The sequence below is a fragment of the Fukomys damarensis genome, unplaced genomic scaffold, assembly GCF_012274545.1.
Source record: "Fukomys damarensis isolate Sample0158 unplaced genomic scaffold, DMR_v1.0_HiC HiC_scaffold_24, whole genome shotgun sequence".
NCBI classification, from domain to species: Eukaryota; Metazoa; Chordata; class Mammalia; order Rodentia; family Bathyergidae; genus Fukomys; species Fukomys damarensis.
This window is the reverse complement of record NW_022900936.1, coordinates 63,363,719-63,382,962: the sequence shown is the minus strand read 5'-3', so window position 1 is coordinate 63,382,962 and position 19,244 is coordinate 63,363,719. Positions and strand designations below refer to the sequence as shown.

Sequence of the window (19,244 nt, the reverse complement as noted above, 5' to 3'; positions counted from 1 at the left end):
AAAAAAAAAAAAAAAAAAAGAAATGTTGAACGTAAGAGATGAGAATGGTTCTAAGTCACTGAACTAGAGTTTTAATCTAAACATATTTCTTGAGTTTTTAACTATTAAGAGAGAACATCTGGTAGAATAAACTACTATCCAAATGTCATTTTCAAAACGGGGGAAGAGAGCAAAAGAAAGGACCTAAACAACTAAAATATATATAAGTGAATGTAAAAGCTGGGTGCTCTAAATTACCATCTTAATGATGTGTTCACACAGAGACTCCATGTGATCCCTGCGTAAAACCGAGCCTGCCCTGTTTCTATCAATTTAATAAGAAAAAATATTAAGATGTGCAAAGGGTGAAGAAGAGCTGCTCTTTTAAGCAGAGTTCTTTTAAAGAGTGAAGATCACCACTTCCTAAATTTATTAACAAGTTTTTTGTGTCCTTCAGAGAGAGAATAAAAAGAGGGGTGGGAAGGCACAGAATAGGACCTTGAAATGCAACTGCAACAATTACTCAGGCAACCGGGCCTTTCTATGTGGCACTATACAAACCCCCTGCATACCAGAGTTTATACTTTTACAAAAAGAAGTCCTATGTCATCGCATGACACAGCCACTGCTTCCTTAGACCTTTTAGGAACTGAGGTCCAGGCATTTTCCCAAATCCCACAGAATTTCTACAATAAAATAAAGGAGCAAAGATGAAGCCTAGAATAACTTAAAAGAGTCATGGCAATGAGCTATACCAGATCTGAGTGATGAAACAAAAGGCATCAACACACGGACACACTCGATTTCACAGTGACGCACATGTACACGTAGCTGATCCGAGGCACAAGCTGTGACTTGTCATTAGAAAATGGAAGGTAAAATCCAGTTCAAAACCCACATCTCAGGACTTCTTGTCCTTTCTCAGCCCAAGTTGAGGTGCTTCATATCTGTGTGTTACACACATTTTAGATCTCCCCCAAGACTTAAGACTCGCTGTGGGTGCAGCATGAGGAAAAGCAGATGCTTAGCTTGATGAAGGGTGTTCAAGGTTCTGGTGCCATGCTTGCAGGAAGCTTTTCACCACAGGACAGCTGAGATCTGCAGCCACACAGAGGACTCCGGTCCTATGACCGCTACAGTTCAGTTTTCAAAATTCTGGAAATAACCTGATCATAGCCTTTCCTTCGTGTTACATTATAGGACAGGAATTTAGAGTATTCAGTCAAGAGTTTCTCCCAGTAACACGTGACATCATCCATCTGCAAGTGATTTATAATAAACTGGCTTCCCCTAGAGAAAAAAGTAACATGAATATTTTAAAGGATAGAATTAGTATAATAAATAATAGCTTCCATGTAAGTTGGCTATGTTGGAGCAAGCCTTATTTGGAGTTCTTTATACTGAACTGACTCACCTGACTCAAACCAAAAATATCATCGTATCCATATACTTGCATTTAGCAATAGAGCTTAGTATTTTTCCCTTAAAAACAGACATATTATCAGCCAGGGATCATCAGAAGTACTTACTTAAGCCAAAATTCCAGTCTATTTTTATATAGCTTGAGAGATATGTGAATGTATACATGTTTTTCCCCAGGCAGCTTTATTCTTGAATTATCTAGGTATCATGAGACAGATGTATAGATATTATCATGGTAATATTACATTACTTGAATATTATTATTCAGGTAACTTTAGCTAGGGCAAAATGGGAGTGGTAAACTGGGCATAGTGAAGCATACCCATAATCTCAGCCCTTGGGAGGCTGTGACAGGAGGACTGCGGTGAGTATGAGGCAAGTCTGAGCCCAGTTTGAGTTATGTATGTGAGTTCAAGGCCAGTCTGAACTACACAGAAAGACCCTATCTCAAAAAAAACCAGGTGTCGGGGCAGGGGTGACAAAATAGAAAAAGGAAAAATGAACAGAGCTTACCTTTCAGCAATTTCTTGAGCTATATCATCATTTGCTTTTACAAACTGCAAAAGTTCCCTAAAATGAAAAGAATTATTAGACCCTTAAAATTTAAGCTAAACTCATTAATACTAAGTCAGCAAAACCATAGATTAATCTCTAGGTATGTAGATGGTACATTATCTATTTAAGGTAAAGATATTAGGGTGCTTGTAGGAAAAAAACAATCACAACAAAAGCTTAGGCTGGGGGCATGGTAGCACATGCCTGCAATCCCAGGACTCTGGAGCCTGAGGCAAGACTTGTACTGCAAGTTTGAGCCCAGCCTGGGCAACTTAGCAAGGCCCTGTCTCACAATTAGAGATTTTGGACATATTTGAGAAAACACAGAAATGTTCAATGATATTCTAAAAACGCAAAAGTGAAATAGCATTTCTAACCTGTCTCTAAATTCTTTTCTTTTCTTTTTTTGTTTTTTGATTTCTTCAGACAGTGTCTCGATATAATTCCAGATGGCCTTGACCTCAAACTCACAGCAACCCTCATCTCAGCCTCTCAAGTGCTTGGATTATAGGCATGCATCACTGTGATTGGACTCCATCTCCAAATTCTTGGGCTAGTCCCTGGAAGAGGGAACTGGGGTCACATTTCTGGCCCTTCTCTGTATCTCTTCCTATGTTTTCCCACCATGAGAGGAAATTTAAGCTTTATGTGGGTCAGTTTCATGTTATATATGAAATCCCATTGATAATGTAACAGGATGAAATAGCCCTACTGTTACTCTTTGAGAGATCAGAGCCCTTTTTACTTCAGACTGTTACAGTGGAACCAGCCCGGAAGCACTCTTTCAAAGTAAATGCCACCACAGCTTGGGTGGATAAGAATGCATCACTATTCATATGTGCAAACCAAGTAAATAGGAATAAAACTTTCACTGGAACATATCATCAAGAGTAAATGCCTTAGGCCAGGGATTTAGCTCAGTGGTTCCGCTGCCTGCCTCGCAAGCGCAAGGACCAGAGTTCGATCCCAGGTACCAAAAAAGAAAAGAAAAGAAAAAAAAAAAAGCCAGGCGTGGTGGTGCACGCCTGTAATCCCAGTACTTGGGAAGCTGAAGCAAGAGGATCGCTGTGAGTTCTAGACCCGCCTGGGCTACATAGTGAGTTCCAGGTCAGTCTCAACTACATAGTGAGACCCTGTCTCAAAAAAACCAAAAAAAAAAAAAAAAAAAAAAAAAGAGTAAATGCCTTAAACGGCTGGATTTTGCAGCCAATTGCAACGTTTGAGACACTCCGTTGAAGGACAGCTACTTACTGGACATTGGAGAGATCTGTTTTGACTGGTATATAGTGAACCCATGGCTTCAGCTGTGGATAGAAGAATTCTACCCATGCACTGCCAACATGGAAAACAAGTGAACCACACAGGAAGAGGTGTTTGAAGCGGAAACTTGCAGCTACACCCCGAAAATTAAACAGATACCTGGAGAAAAAGAGCAAAATACATTTGGATACTTTATGTCTGTGGCCACAAACACAATATTTCTTACTTATTCCCTCCTCTTGTGAATCCTTTCCTTCCCCTTCTCATTTTCAGTTTTGCAGCACACATCTGTATGCCTCTGTGGGGTTTCCATAAATGTCCTGCTTTTCCAGGGCTGCTCCAGGTTGCTCTGGAAATGTCAGGTAAGAAACAAAGAGGGACACTTTCTCCAGACAGAGCTAGATAAGTTCAGAAGCTGAATGATGGGTGGAAAGGATATAAAGCTCAGAAGGAAATAAGAGACTGTTGTAGATTTGGGACATACTTGAAAAAAAAAACAGTAATGTTCAATGGGGCACATCAAAAATCAAGAGTGAAAAAAAATTTCACAGGCTTATCTGTCTATGCCTAGTATCTGTAACTAGTCTTAGCATCCTAATGTATCCCAAATGATCAAGGACATCCCTTTTCCTGACATCACCTTCTTCTTCGTCCCTTTCTGTGGAGAATAGACCTCACCTAATCAACCTTCAAAGAAATGCTCCTTGGAAAAAGGCTATCGTAGCCAGATGTGCTGGCACACACCTGTAATTCCAGCATTCAGGAGGCTGAGGTAGGAAGCCTGGTGTGAGTTCAAGGTCAGCCTGGGCTACATGTCAGTTCAAGACCACCCTCAACTATGCAGTAAGACCCTGTCTCACTGTGTTTGCAATCAGCATTCTTATCTCTGGATCCCCACACTACTTTCCTCTATGGCTGTTTAACAGGATTCTTTCCTCTAAGGATGCTTAACAGATCCTTAGTCCTGGCATATATGTATCATACATCATACACATGCTGAGGACCAAACCCAAGACCTTAAGCATGCTAAACACATGCTGTACCCTGAGCTTCATCTCCCCCACACACACTGTACTTATTAACCTGATCATATTTGGCCTAACTTCAACTCTTGGACGGGTGATTTACAGAAAAAAAAAAAAAAAAACACAAAACCCAGCACTTTAGTTCATGGCAAGCTCCCCAGAAGCAGGGAAACTGTTTCATTCTACTCTACAGTCTGCACAGAACTCAGGTCAGTACACAGAAGGCCCTCAGTAAAAGTCAGCTAAATGAATTAATGACAGATTTTGGTATTAAAGTTCTCATCCAAAGTGAAGCTATTTCAGAAGCAATATGGAACCTAAGAGTCAGGAGCTCTGGAAGTCGTACTTGTATTTGCAGTGGTCCACAAGATGGACATCTTTAGCCGCTGGTTTTCCCAAGGTATCCTTTAAATGAAAAAGTCACTGGTATTAGTAGTGGTAGTATTATGGGCAACCCATGTGCAGCAAGCACTGTTAAACTTCTCATGAACATAAACTTGTTTAACCCTCACAATAAACACACTCAGTGGGTTATTATTCTCATTAACTAGATGAGAAGTCACGGTTTCCAGAAGTTAAGAAACTTGTTCAGGTTTATGTGACATTAGGGTTTTAACCCAAGTCTGTCTGACCAGAACTTAAGCTCACTTGAAGCCATGCTGCTTCATGCTTTGAACTCGGGAGAGCACAATCTGCAGCCCATTTCCAGTGGGTAAATTACATACAGAGGTCACAAGCACTGGTTGCTGGGCTTAGGAGGAGAACACACACACACACACACACACACACACACACACAAATTTTGTTGGGCATGGTAGGCATTTTTTTTAAAAAAATTAAATTAATGTCAATATTTATGGCTGGCAGGATTACTTCTTGCAAAAATCCAAGCTTCCAATTTTTCTTGGAGAAAATAAAATAAAATACAATGCAAGATCTGAAAACTGGGCCAGGGATTTAGCTCAGTGGTTCAGTGGCCTGCCTCGCAAGCACAAAGAACCAAGTTTGATCCCCGGTACCAAACAAACAAACAAAACAAAACAAACAAAAAAGATGTGAAAACTATTCCCATTTGGTAGCAACAAACTGCAGCTATTAAGTGTTTTCTCTGGCTCACTCCTTGCGTTCACCTGCCGACACCTGCGGGCAATGAACTGAAAAACCCTACATACCTTCTGTCCTCTCTGGGAGATAGGCAGCTTGACAAGGGCAGTACCTTTTCTTGGCTTTTGCTGCCTCTAAGTAAATACTAACAACTCCTATGCTAAATGCATTTTTATGTACTTTTATTTAACAGTTTTTCAAACTCATTTGCTCATAACTATCAAACAATACATACATTAAATTGTTTCCCAAGAAATTCCACCTGATGGAACAGTTATGTGTGTGCCACCGGTCGTTCAAGCTGGTGGGAGCAAGTTCAGAGGACAGAGACAGACTCCAGACTAAAAGACTCAGTTTCTGGCTTCACCTTGGAATCACTTGGGATGTTTTAAAGAAATGAAGATTCTTGGCCTTCCAGCCATATATTCATTGATTTACCAGTTAAGCTCTCTGGTTTTACTATTATAGCCAGGGTTAAGAACTATTAGTTTAAACCAGGGTTTGGCAAACTACAGCCACAACCCACCACTTAGGTTTTGTAGAACCCATGGACTAAACATTTTCACATTTTCAAAAAAAGCAAAAGAAAAAAGCTTTACGTATGAACTGTGAAAACTACATTAAATTCAAATTTCAGTGACTATAAATAAAGTTTTTTTTAGGAAAGAGGCACGCTCATTTGTTTACCTGTTGCCTACGGTTGCTTTCACCCTGCCACAGCAGAGAATACTAAGACAGAGGCCACAAGGCCTGCACAGATGAAATCTTTACCACCTGGATTTCCCAGAAAAAGCTAGTAATACTGTAGCCAGAAAAGCAATGTGTGTTTGAAATAGAAGAATTTACATCTAGGCTAATACTGTTTTGTGGAACTTGCTCTACATTCATCTCACCACGGAGAGGAAACCTAATTTCAGATTCTACCCAGGTTGCAACATTCTTTGAGTGAGAATGTTCATTGCTGTAGTTCTATTCAGGTGTTTGCTGATTACTTTCATAGATTTCCAGGCTTGGTTTTTGGTGTACTCTGCATCGACAAGTTTTGGATTTTTCCGCGATAGAAGAATAAGAGGATCCCGTTCTGGACTTGTCCTATAAAAGAAACAAACACAAGACGTACAGCTATGTGGCCTGTACCATACACTGTTCCCATAACTGAAAGGAGAGCAACACCATAACCCAAGCTCTGTCTTTCTGCACAGATGGATACATCACTGGTTTCTGAATTATCCAGAAACTCCCCGTCCCTGAAGGTTGCAGGGGGGCATCCCTGTTATCACAGCACCTCAGTGGTACGTGCTGTCTCTCCACGCACCCTTCAGGAATAGGGAGTGTCCGGCTTTTCTTAGTTGGCATATGGTCTCAAAGGGTGTGTTGTTCTGGTCTCTATGGCTGTATCCCATGGAAGGTTCATGTAGCCTTTTCTTCTAGGAAGGTTCATGTAGTCTCATGTTCACAGCTACATGACTAGGTAATTACCACTCACTGAAATAGCTATATGACCTTTGTTGCACATGCTCTAGAAAGTCCAGATGATGTTTACATTAGAAAACACAACAAAACTAGAAACCAAAGGATTCAAAATCTGAAGCTGTTCGTGAAAGAAGTCCTAGCTACGGTCTAAAGAGCAGAGGGTCTTGACACGTGAGGAGTTGTGGATCCCCCCAAAAAATGATAAATGCACATCTCCCCATTTAATTTCAAGGAGGCCCTAAAACTCCTGCAGCCCGGCTATGAACCCCAAGTTCAGAATCTATGATCTCAAGAGCTGGCAATCAGAAAAGTTAGGAACAGTAAGCAATGGGTAGAAGGCCCACACGCAATCTAAAGTCCCCTGCCAAAGTGATAAACAGTCATCACAAAACTGCAAAAGCCTTCTCCTCACCTCACCCAGCCCCTTCCCCTCTTTCTGTAGTACTGGGGATTGAAGCCAGGCCTTTGGACGAAGCTACATCCTCAGCTCTTTTTTATTCTTTATTTTGAGACAGGATGCCATTAAATCTCTAAGTTGCCCAGGATCAGCTGGAACTTGTGCTCTTCCTGCCTCAGGCTCCCAGAGTGCTGGGATTACAGATGTGCACCACCACGCCTGTCTTCCCTTTCATGGTCCTTTCGGTTCATTTGTCCCACATATACTCACTGTGCACCCACCTACCAAGTCCTGTTCATGGCACCAGGGAGAGAGGATACTGAACAACAGTGTTCTACTACCTTTTCCATTTTCTTCTTCTCTCTCCTTTCCACCTCCCTCTCCATGTTCCCTGGCCTCTGTCTGTCTATTAAGCAGTGTTTGGCAGCCATGTGGTCAAAGGGCTTAGGGGTACAGGACAAAGGCAGTAGGAGACCTGGGGATGATGCCCGAGCTGCGGTAACCAGCAGGGTGACTGTGATATCCGCCAAGTGACTCTGAGGAAATCGTGACCCAGCAGACAACCTCTGCTCTGCTCAGTACCACACGGTCAGTGTCCAGCACAATTAGGCACTCTGCACATCTGCTGAATGACCGCAGGACAAGCTTTACTTCTTTGAATTTCAGTTCAGTTCAGAGCGATTCAGGCAAAAACTGAATTCTTCTTTAGTGTAAAATTCTGTGATTCCACCTTTATTCCTCAGTTATCTTAGGTTTCTCTTTCAACCACAGGGTTGAAAGAGTTCGTCATACTCTCAAGATTGCTTATATTTTACACATGCTTAGAAGAGTACCTTTGCAAGAGATTAGAAAAGATAATCACCTTGATCCTCGGAAATACGCTGTAGAATTTTTCTTTTTCCATGGCCACTGTGCTGCTGACCTAAAAATACAGATTTTGATTAGTTCCTATCTTCAATTACATAAGGATATGTTCCAACCATTTCCGAAGATTAGCTCAGGGCTTCTTATTCACCCATTCATTCACTCAACTATTTGTGTGAGACTGGGTCTCACTATGCAGTCCAGGCTGCCTCAAAGTCATGGGGGACCCTTCTGCTTCAGCTGCTGGGATCACAGGCATGTGCCACCATACTTGACTGTATTTTTAAATAAATCCGATGAAGGCCAAACAAAAGAACAATTCTGAAGGACACCATGATCCCTTTTGTTAAGATTTCACTGTTCTGGGGTTTATTAGAAACATCAACAAATCTACTGCCCCATGAATAAATTAACATTAACTTACTGAAAGAAAAGCTCCTAGCCAGGGATTTAGCTCAGTGGTGCCACCGCCTGCCTAGCAAGCGCAAGGCCCCAAGTTCGAGCCCTGTTACCAAAAAAGAAAAGAAAAGAAAAGCTCCTACTCTAGATGGCATGTTTAGGACAAATGAGCAAGACCCTGTTTCAATGTTTAAAAAAATATTCAGGAAGGGATAGGGATATAGCTTGATGTGAAGGTCCTGGGTGCTATCTCAAGCAAATAAATAACCAACCAACCAACCAACCCAAACATTGAAGGCCAATGCAAAAGACTAATTTTAAGAGGAAAAAAAGTTAACAACTTCTCCCACCCCTTAAAATTATGTTCAAAACCAAAAGCAAGTAAGCGAAATCGGATTCAATGTCCAGGGGCCTCAGGTGGTACTAGCTGCTCTAGTAGAGAGGACAATGTGCTCAATAACCTGGACTTCAAGCCTGGGTTTGCCCCTGACATTGGGCAAGTCACTTGACTTTCTCTGGGTCTTCATTCCCATGTCTATCAAATGAACAGCTGAACAAAGACGTTTTCCAGATCTAGTTCTACAAAACATAAGACTTAGTAACATTTTTAAAATTTGCCAAATTACAGCTGCTGGAGAAGAGACCTATATTTGCCCACAGGATTTTAACTGCTACTAGGGATTGGGCCCCATGTGTTTCTTCAGGAAGAAGACATATTCTTAATCTTTGAATCTCCAGCTACACTTGTAGAAGTGACAAACATTTACAGAAACTGGAATTTAATTCTTGCTATCCTTACAGTCCAGAGAAGACTTCCATGGGCTGTGTTCTAGCACCAATGCTGATTTTTGGGTCTTCTGGTTTTGATTTTGTTTTTTGTGGTACTAGGGCTTGAACCCAGGGCTTTGCACCAAGCTATCCCCCCACTCCTCTACCCCTTCTTGACACACACACATAAATCAATAACTTTCCCATGCTGGGCTAGAATTTATGATCCTCCTGCCTCCCCCTCCAGAGTGCTGGGAGTACAGGCCTGTACCATTATGCCTGGCCTAATTAAGCACCAATGCTTCCTGACTCCTTTCTGTAAAATGCAGCTGGGTACAGCATACCTTCCACTTATATCCTGAATCATGCCAGCAAGGAGTTGTTTAACACATTAAAGCATGTTTCAGTCATAAAGAAAGAGGATCTGAAATCAGCTTACACTTAATTTTGTTTTTAACTTTTTTGAGACAGGGTCTTATTATGTAGCCCAGGCTGGCCTTGAATTCCCAGTGATCCTTCTGTGTCAGCCTTCTGAGCTGGGAGTGGAGTTGTGCGCCAGCATCCCCAGCCCGGAGTAAGCAGGTACTTGAGATAACTATAAGGCTATCATGCCCCCTCATCCCTGTCTGAAGGATTCCGCTATCAATTATCAAGTACGTGTACGTTACTCCAAGGAATTTTCCATCCTCTCTCACAACATGGTCATTTTTTAAAGTACAGGAAAATTTTTAAATATATTAAAAACCCCCTTATCCTCCCCACAGAGGGACTGCAGACAGCTTAAGAAAAACTCTTCTGCTGTATTCATGGACATGCAAATACTTTTATAGACACTCAAACTTGCTTATGCTAGAAACAATTTTTTACCCTTTATTATTTTTAAATTTTTATGGTTTGGTACTGGGGATCGAACTCAGGACCTTGTGCTTGCAAGGCAGGCACGGTACCACTAAGCTAAATCCCCAGCCCACTATCCTTTATTTTTAACTTAAAAGTCAGTTATTGTAAAGTAAATGTTGCCTCTATTCTACTCATTTCAAGAAAACCCACAAAGGGGAAAAATAAAACCTCTCTATGGGACCTACCTTACCAGATCTTCTCTGAAGAGGTCCCATCGTCCAAGACCTGTAGGATAAATTGGCCAAACAGCAGGTCCTCCTTCCCAAAATGTCCAAGCGGGATACATGATATCGTGGTACTCTGATGTCTTCATCAGAAACAGAGAGGCCATTATAAATAAGTCTTGGAACAGAGCAAGAAGAGGCAAACTGCACTCATGCAGGATACGGACAAGGCGTTGCTATAATACCAACTTGCCAAAGATACAGTTCCTCTTTTCTGCAATGCCCACATCTATACATTAAAATACAAAAGTTAGCCGGGCGTGGTGGTGCATGCCTGTAATCCCAGCACTTGGGAGGCTGAGGCAGGAGGATCACTGTAAATTCGAGACCAGCCTGGGCTACATAGTGAGTTCCAGGTCAGTCTCAAGTACATAGTGAGACCCTGTCTCAAAAAACTAAAAACCAAAAAACAAAAACACAAAAGTGGGCTCGGGATTTGGCTCAGTGGTTCCACTGCCTACCTCACAAGTGCAAAGGCCTGAGTTCAATCTCCAGTACCAAACAAACAAACAAGAACACAGAAGTGACTATAAGATTAAAATTCACAGTCTCACTGAATCCTAGACTTTAGAATCGTATTAAAGCTCAACCTTTTTAGTTCCCAAAAATTCTGTTTTTTCTAGAGTATATATATCATTCAGATTTTTAGTTTATGGATATAATATGCCCAATTGTGAATAATCACAAAGTTCCCTCCTTGTTTAATTGCTATTACCCTTGGAGTTTTTAGTGCCTTGCTTGTTCTTATTTCTTAGCATTGGTTTTTTTTTGGGGGGGATTGTGATGGTATGGGGGATTGGACTAGGAGCTTTTACACAGAGCTATAACCCCAGGCTTCTTCTGCTCTGGTATTTTTAGGCAGGGTCTCATTAAGTCACTAAGATGCCCAGACTGCGCTGGAACTTGTAATCTTCCTGTCTTGGGCTCCCAGAGTGCTGAGATTATAGGCACGTGACGCTGCACCCAGTCTAGTGGCTGTTTTGCGAGCAAGAACTAGGAAATACAGTGAGATGGTGAAGAGTGTGGCTCTGGAGACAGATCATGAGTCTGAAATGGACTCCATGTCTTTAGAGCGCTAAGTGAGTTAATCTCTCTATACTTCAGTTTCCTTGTTGTGCAATTATTGAACATAATATCAATAATGCCATTTATCTATCTGCCACGACCACTCCAGTGGAGTCTGCGTGACAATGCCGGTCACCTGGCAGAAACCAGACCAGAGGTATCGTCCCCACGGGGTTAAGCCTCCTGGAGGTCCTTGGCACACACCGCATGCGAAGTCAGCCGTGAAGAGAATAGCTGGCCTCTCTGCCTGCAGTTTGGGGACATTGGGTTCATTTATAATTCTGTTCTATTTTGTCTTTATTACTATTTGTTCATTATCTGTACAATTGCATTCTGGGCCCAGGAAAGGTCAGGAACAATTAGATGTTCCTAGAGATGGGGAGGTATTGAGGCACAAGAGGACGAGCGGCCAAAGTGCTGACCCTGAGCCCCGGACTGTGAAGTCCTGAAGGTGATCCTGAAGGTGACATGCTGAAACCAGTCCTTTGTTTTACAAACTTCCCCTTCTGACTGCGTATAGGTGTGGTCTTACCTTGACTTAATGGTCTTAGCTTTTGTGATGGTATATAGGTGTGGTCTTACCTTGACCTTGTGGTCTTAGTTTTTACAGTACTATTGTCTATCTTTCTCATGCCTGCCTGTGACTGGAATCACTCTTGAGGTGTGCCCTTGAAACTAGTAAATAAACGCCTAGCGTTAGAAATAAAATTGCAGCAGCATTTGCAAACTTCACCTCGGTGTTGAGTGCTTTTGTCTGTCTGTCATCGCCGAACCTGCTCCCACCTTTCAGAGAACCTGTATCTCCTCGTGAAATCCCGTGTTTGCTGCCCTACGGTCGGTAGCATCTATCAGCCTATTTTGAATATAAATATCTTAACACATGTAAAAACTTGGGACAGCATCTGGCACATAGCAAGTACTCCATAATTGTTAGGTAGGGTTACGTAACACTGTGGCACTATTCAGTTCATACTGGTTGATCAACAAATCCCTCATGTGTTAGTTATTTTCTCTCATTGCTGAGACAAAATACATGATATCCAAAGTTATAGGGAAAAGGTTTATTCAGCTCACAGTTCGTAGACGTTTAAGTCCATAATTGGCTGGCTCCAAGGCAGGGTGGCACATGGCAGGGGGGCAACAGTTCATGCTGCCAAGAGACAGCAAAAGCAATGAGGGACTGAACAGCGTCCTTCTGACCCCTTTATCTTACTCAGGCTACTTAGGGCCCATAGCACTCACACCCTTAATCCTAGGCCCTTGAGCCCAGCATTGCACTATGCATTCCAGCGTCACACACTTTAGATCCAGCCACCTCTGAAAAAGCCCCACATGAGACTGCATGAAGCTTTGGGGCAACATCTAGACATAAACCATAATGGTTGGCTATTCATTGACAGGGGTCAGAAGGGCTAATGGGCAGAATGGGGAGAAAATGTGTTACCACAAATCTTTTGAAGGAAGTCTGAAATCATTTGTTGCTTTTTATAGTCATGTGGATTAAATATCAGGCCACTGACAAACCCTTAACTCTACTGTTTCTTCATTGAGATGACAGGTACAATATGCTGTTTGACAACTCTTAAACTTTAAAAATATGTGATTCATCAAGCACTACCTACCTAACAGGTGTTACTGGAAACTGTACACTTAACTACAAAGTTGACAGGCTAAAATCTCTTGGAAACCAGGAGTCACTGATTTAAAAAAAGTAAAACGGAAGCAAAAAATGAAAGGAAGGTTAGCATACTGATGGTCATAGTTCATCACCTACAGAAACAACATATTAAGTAATACACACAAAGACCTTACTGACTTACATGGGAGCCTCTATTTGTTCTTCTGGGAGACTTTCACGACAAACAATGGGACCAAGCACATTTGAGAAATGAGGCTAATCATAGGCAACACAACACAAATGTGGCCTCAGCCCACTTGCAACACAGGAAATAAACAAGTCTGGAGAGAAAGTAAACTATGATAAAGAAAAAGCGGGAAATAAAAAGCTCTCTGCTTTGGAAAAACCAAATCAGAGATGGTGTTCCTGTTCCCAGCTGCAAAGGAGTTTCCTACATTTACGCTTCCCCCATAGCACCTTCCATCTACTGTCTTCTAACCTCCCCATCTCCACCCGCAACAGCTTTCATATCTGGTCTCTGGGGAACCAGGGCCCATCCCTACCAGTGCACATCTGCACACTTTAGACCGACAAGATATTCACTGTCCCAACGTCCCTAAGCCTACAGGTGTGTCCGAGCTACTCCTATCCTCCACAGTAACTATCACAATTCCTCTGCGATACACTGTTTGGATACAAACCAGGTGGCAATATCTACACCTTCAGGTTCACTTTTAGCTCTACTGAGCCCTTGGGATATAGGCACGGATAGGATGGATAATATCTAGCACTATAACTGATATCTCACTCTAGGAGATCAAAAAATTTTGTTTGCAATGTTGGAGATCAAACCTGGGGCCCTGCATATTCCAGGCAAGCATTCTACCTCCCTAGCTCTATAAATATTTTTGAGTGAAGGTGTTCCCTAACTCCAAGCTCATGTCCTTTCTTGGATGCCTCCCACAGCCTCTGGAGGATCTTAGAGCCCTATCTGAAGGCCTTGCGGGTTCTTCAGGCCTCTTGGTCCCTAGGTTCCACCCCATCCCTACAGGCACTTAAGCAAACTTGCATTACTTTCACATCCTCACTTTATCTCCTTAGTCTTACCGTCCAACTACTGGGAACTAACAGGTGCACAGATCCATTCCTGGACCTCGGGTGTTATCACCACTACCCACCAAACTCTACCTCAGGACAATAATCCCTTGCTAATATCCTAGGGGACCCCTTCTACCTCCCACCCCTATGTGGCTCTTCTTGTACTTACCTTACTGAAGGAGAAGACTGGGATGGTAGGCTCCATCCATCTAGGAACTTGGGGATAATCGCGTACATTGATCACCATCTCCATGTCAGGGAGTTGCCTAATGACTTCCAAAATGAAGTGCTCAACACCACTGCACCTGCCAACCAGAAAACAGTCACCAGGGCAGTTTCTGCAGGCTCTAGGACAAAGAAGCGTTTCAATCATGTCTTAAAGTGACACAAGCCAGTGTTCAGATCATCAGCCTACTACAGTCTCCTGAAAGCAATGCTTCTAAAGGGTCTAATCCTTTTTTCCATAATGTGTAAGCTATCATTCATAGCTAAGATGCTCCAGCTTATAACACAATAACATTTTCCATATAAATCATCTCAACTTTGAAGGAAATATTATTGCCACTTCTACCACTTCTCTGTTCATTTCCAGTTTTTTCTTTATTTCCTTTATGTGAAATAGTCTAGTTCATAGGCAAGGTACACATTTTGGTAGGAACCAGAACAGCTAATTTTCTCACTGTGTCCCTTGGGCTTTGTTCCTCAGAAACATACTGCCATACTTAGGATCTGGGATGTCCCCTGGAAGCCCTGTGTGTTAGAGGCTCTATCCTCAGCGTGGTGCTTTTGGCAAGTGGTAGACAACCTATGTAAGAGGCAGAGCTTCACGGGAGGCTAAGCCATGGGGACAGCCCTTGAAGGAGGCTGTGGGACACGAGGATGGTGTCCTGCTCTCCATTTTTCCTCCTAGCTGCCATGAGGTGACACCATGTGCTCCCACCTTGATGCACTGCCTTGCCACAGGTCCAGATTGATGGGGCCTGGGGAACGTGGACTGGAACATCAGCACTGTCAGCCAGAGTAAACCTTCCCTACTTCTAATTAGTCCAAGGATTTTGTTATGGTAACAGGAAGCTGATTAACACAGACACCATTTTTATTTCCACATTAAGTCTCAATAATTTATGAAGAAAGAAAATCTTCATTGTCTACTGTCTTCAACTTAAAACCAGGACACTATTAAAATTAGTTTTGCTAGGGAGGAAAAGTGTTTACATGATCATGAAGACTATCACTCTGCTTTCTGACTGAACCCCCTGGAATGCTCAGTTTTTTGGCTGTTGAGATGTGGGCCTGTTATGTAGTTCAGGCTGGCCTTGAATTCACTATGTAGCTGAAGCTGGCCTCAAACTTGTGGCAATCCTCCTTCCTTGACCTCCCAAGTGCTGGAATTATAAGCATGTATCGCCACACCAGGCTTCTGAGGATTTCTTGACAGAAAAGAAACACTGATGGTTTAGCTTGTTTCTGCCCCATCCTTTGAGGTCCTCACTATTCGACCTGTGGGCAGCATTCTAAGGCTTAATCAGAATTATCTGGCACCATGGAAATGACTAGTTTAAAATAATTTTATAAGCCAGGTATAATGGTACATTCCCAGAATCCCAGCACTCAGGGAGCTGAGGCTAGGGGATCACAAGTTCAGGGACAGCCTAGATTTCATAATAAGACAGTATCTTAAATTAATTAAAAATTTTAGGCTGGGGATTTAGCTCCGTGGTGCCGCCACTTGCCTCGCAAGTGCAAAGACCCAAGTTCAATCCCCAGTACAAAAAAAAGAAAAAGAAAAAGAAAAATTTATATATAGGGAGATAACTACAAAATATCAAGGTTAATAAACATAGATACTCAGCTGTATTAGTGAAAAAGAAATGTCAATGATATTAGATGATGATTTTACCAATCAAATTGACAAAGATCAGTAAGTCTAGGCCAGGTATGTGGGTACACACCTGTAATCCCAGCATTCTGAGAGGCTCAGGCAGGAGAATCTGCAAGTTCCAGCTCAGCCCAAATAACTTAGTGACTTAGAGACACTCAATAAATAAATACCTATGTTTCTTTCCCTCCTTCAGTCCACCTCACGCTGCCAGATCTCATCAGCCTGTGTTGTGCAGCTACTATAGCCAAGGAAGGAAGAGAAGAAGGGGCAGAGCAACAGCCAGTAACAGCCTCATGAAGAAAAGGAGACAGGCTTTGCTAGAGGACCTGGCAAGAAAAATTCCCAGGCCAGGAGAACTTATTATTACTGCATTTTGTATTCCCCCTGAAATGTGAGAAGGGATTTGCTGGTTAGTCCCTTCAATTGGCTTCTAAGAGCAGTATCAAGTAGCCTGTGGGTAATAATGTCAGACGATAACATCTGCCTGTCAAGTCTTACCTGGAGGGAAACATGCAGTCATCTTCTCGGTATAATCTGTTCTTAATGATCTGATAGTGGGTTCCTAACTTTCGGCTAACTACCTCTGCCATCATCTTCCTGGTGATGCCACCTCGGAAAGGAGTCAGATCTTCTTCTATGACACTGCGAAGAAATGGGAATTCTTAGGGAAAGCAGGCCAGGAGAGTAAAACCACTCCATCTCCTTCCAGAGTGCTCTTGCAGAGTACTAGAAAGAATGGTGGATGGGGCTGCGGCTGTACCTCAGTGGGAGGGCACTCACCTAGCATGAAGTTCTGGGTTCACTCCCCAGTACTGGGGAGGCATGGGTCAAGAGGGCATGAACAAGGAACTATTCCCCAGAAACACCATGTGTGATCGAAAAACATCAAACTCAGCAAAGTCACAAAAAGTAAGGACAAGTCTATATGTCTTCTTCCCTCTATCTATTGCCCCTGCCTGGATTGTCTGATCCAAATTCTCCATTGATGTTCATGCTACATCCATGTCCCAGCCCTGCAGCCCTACCAACATCCTTTCTATGAACATACCCCACAGAGCCATTCGTGCCTCACAGTTAAGCCCTGCCTCCCTTCCATATACACATACCCAAGAAGCCTGCTAGTAAAAGCCAGAAAATAAACTATTTTGTATCTCTTGTAAAGCTCAATACAGAATAAATTTTCAATAAGACAAAGCTTCTGTACAAAGGGAGGGGAGGGGGCTTGAGGGGGTAGAATGGGATAAAATAAAATGTATTTTAAAATAAGTATCACAAGCATCAGATGAAATTTTTTTTTTTTTTTTTTTTACCAAACAGTGAGATAAATTTTTTTTTTTTTTTTTTTTTGCACCAGGGATCGAACTCAGAACCTTGTGCTTTCAAGGCAGGCATGATGCCACTGAACTAAATCCCTGGCCCATCAGGTGAATTTTTCAGGCATCAAAACAACAGGCTAGGGAGCTACAAGGACTCTGTTCAGCTGGTGAGGAATCTGAGGACCAGAGAAGGGTAAATGGCTGGCCACAGTGGTAATTGGCGAGAACTGTGACTAGAATCCAACTCTATTTTCAATGTACATAGTCATCTTTGTTCTACACCAAGTCCCAGACCTACCTTCATACTTCAAAGACAATCAATAAGAAAGTATTAGATTCAATGTTAAGTCTGTTCATTCCTTCAACAATATTTATTCAGTGCACTTACTAAGGGCCAGTACCAGGGATACAACACAGACACAGACCTGGGCTAGGCAGCGTGGTACACAACTGGAACTCCAGCACTCTGGGAGGCTGAGGCAGGAGGATCTGCAAGTTCCAGCCCAGCCCAGCAAGACCTTGCCTCAAAATAGAAAATACAAGAAGGGCTGGGGATATAAATCAATGCGAAGGCCTTAGGCTGAGGAATCGTGGAAGGGAGAAAAAAAAAAAAAAGACAAAGACCAAGACCTCAGGAAGCTTTCTGTAAATGGGAAAAAGAGCCATGGACTAAATCTCACAGGGAATAGTCACAGTGCCAAGACCAAGGGGCCTCTCCTATTCCAAGGAATCTCCATTCCAAAGAATTAGGAGAACCACCTCAGACACCTTTGACTATCTGCAGAAATGCTTGGCTCTAACCACTGCAACGTAGGTCTCTCAGCTATCTCAGATATTTTTGTGACAAGAATTTAGCTCTCAATGACAGATCAAAGAACTCACCCCTGGTAGCAGCTGCAGTTTTGACTTGAACATGGTTCATAATTCTCCAAAGCCCTGTTAATTTGGTCAATAAATACTTTCCATTTTGAACCTTTAAAAAGTGAAAGGAGAGTTAACAAAATACCCATGAGCATTTTTATTTGCTAGCGGCAAGCAGGCTGGCAGGAAGCCAGCCGGCACCAACAGACTCCCAACTACCAGAAATCCCTTTCCCATGCCACTAGTGGAAACGAAACCCTGGAAGATTCTTTCTAAAAATCGTCAGCGCTTAAATCAAGTCTGCTCCTCTGCCTGGGCCATCGGGTGTCCAAGAAATTGGAGATGCAAGCTGAATGCGCGGGCCCCAGAAGCTAGCAATAAACAGGACTGTGACACAGGTTGTCACCTTCTACTCAAATTAAACTCCATAAAGAGGATCGTTTAATAGCCACGGACACTAACCCTCCTCCGTCTCTTCTGGCAACACACACGCGCACCCCTTCCCCAAGGGCGCCAGTGGCGACCCGGGGACTTCCCACTCCCCGCAAGCTCCCAATCCGGAGGACGGCAGCTCTGCGCTAAGCGGCTACAGCATCCTCTGGGCTCTAGCCGCGCGTGGAGAGCCTCCTGACCCGGAGCCCCGACTGCGGGCCCCACCTGACTCCTTCTGGCGGCCCTGCACGGGGGCTAGGAGTAGCAGCAGCAGCCAGAACAGACACCGAGAGCTCTCCACCAGATCCATCTCCGGCAGACCCACTGCGGAGTCCCAGGACTGCGCGACAGAACCGCCGCCCCACACAAAGATGGCGGCAGAATGAGGGCTGCCCCACACAAAGATGGCGTTCCTATGCAAAGATGGCCGCCGCGCTAGCCCCGCCCCTCCCCACGCTGGAGGCGGGGTATTCCTAGGAAACTGGGCGACTGGAAAGTAGAAGGGGAAATGCATCCGATAATGGTAATTCTTTACATTTTGTAGCATATTGAAAACATTTTATTCTTTGTAGCCAGAAAAACCGAGGATCAGAAAGGATGTG

At 43.0% G+C, this 19,244-nt stretch overlaps 1 protein-coding gene across 1 annotated transcript; it reads right to left on the bottom strand.

Moving 5' to 3' along the window:
• Window positions 1–6: 6 nt before the first annotated feature.
• Poglut1 (protein O-glucosyltransferase 1) lies at window positions 7–19,040 on the bottom strand. The gene is made up of 11 exons (XM_010630031.3): window positions 18,868–19,040; window positions 18,232–18,322; window positions 16,532–16,675; window positions 14,321–14,456; window positions 10,332–10,453; window positions 8,078–8,137; window positions 6,338–6,437; window positions 4,588–4,646; window positions 3,208–3,375; window positions 1,915–1,971; window positions 7–1,269 (listed from the first exon to the last, which is right to left on the bottom strand). The coding sequence occupies exons 1-11, from the start codon at window positions 18,950–18,952 to the stop codon at window positions 1,113–1,115; spliced, it is 1,179 nt and encodes a 392-aa protein (XP_010628333.1). The 5' UTR covers window positions 18,953–19,040; the 3' UTR covers window positions 7–1,112.
• Window positions 19,041–19,244: the final 204 nt, after the last annotated feature.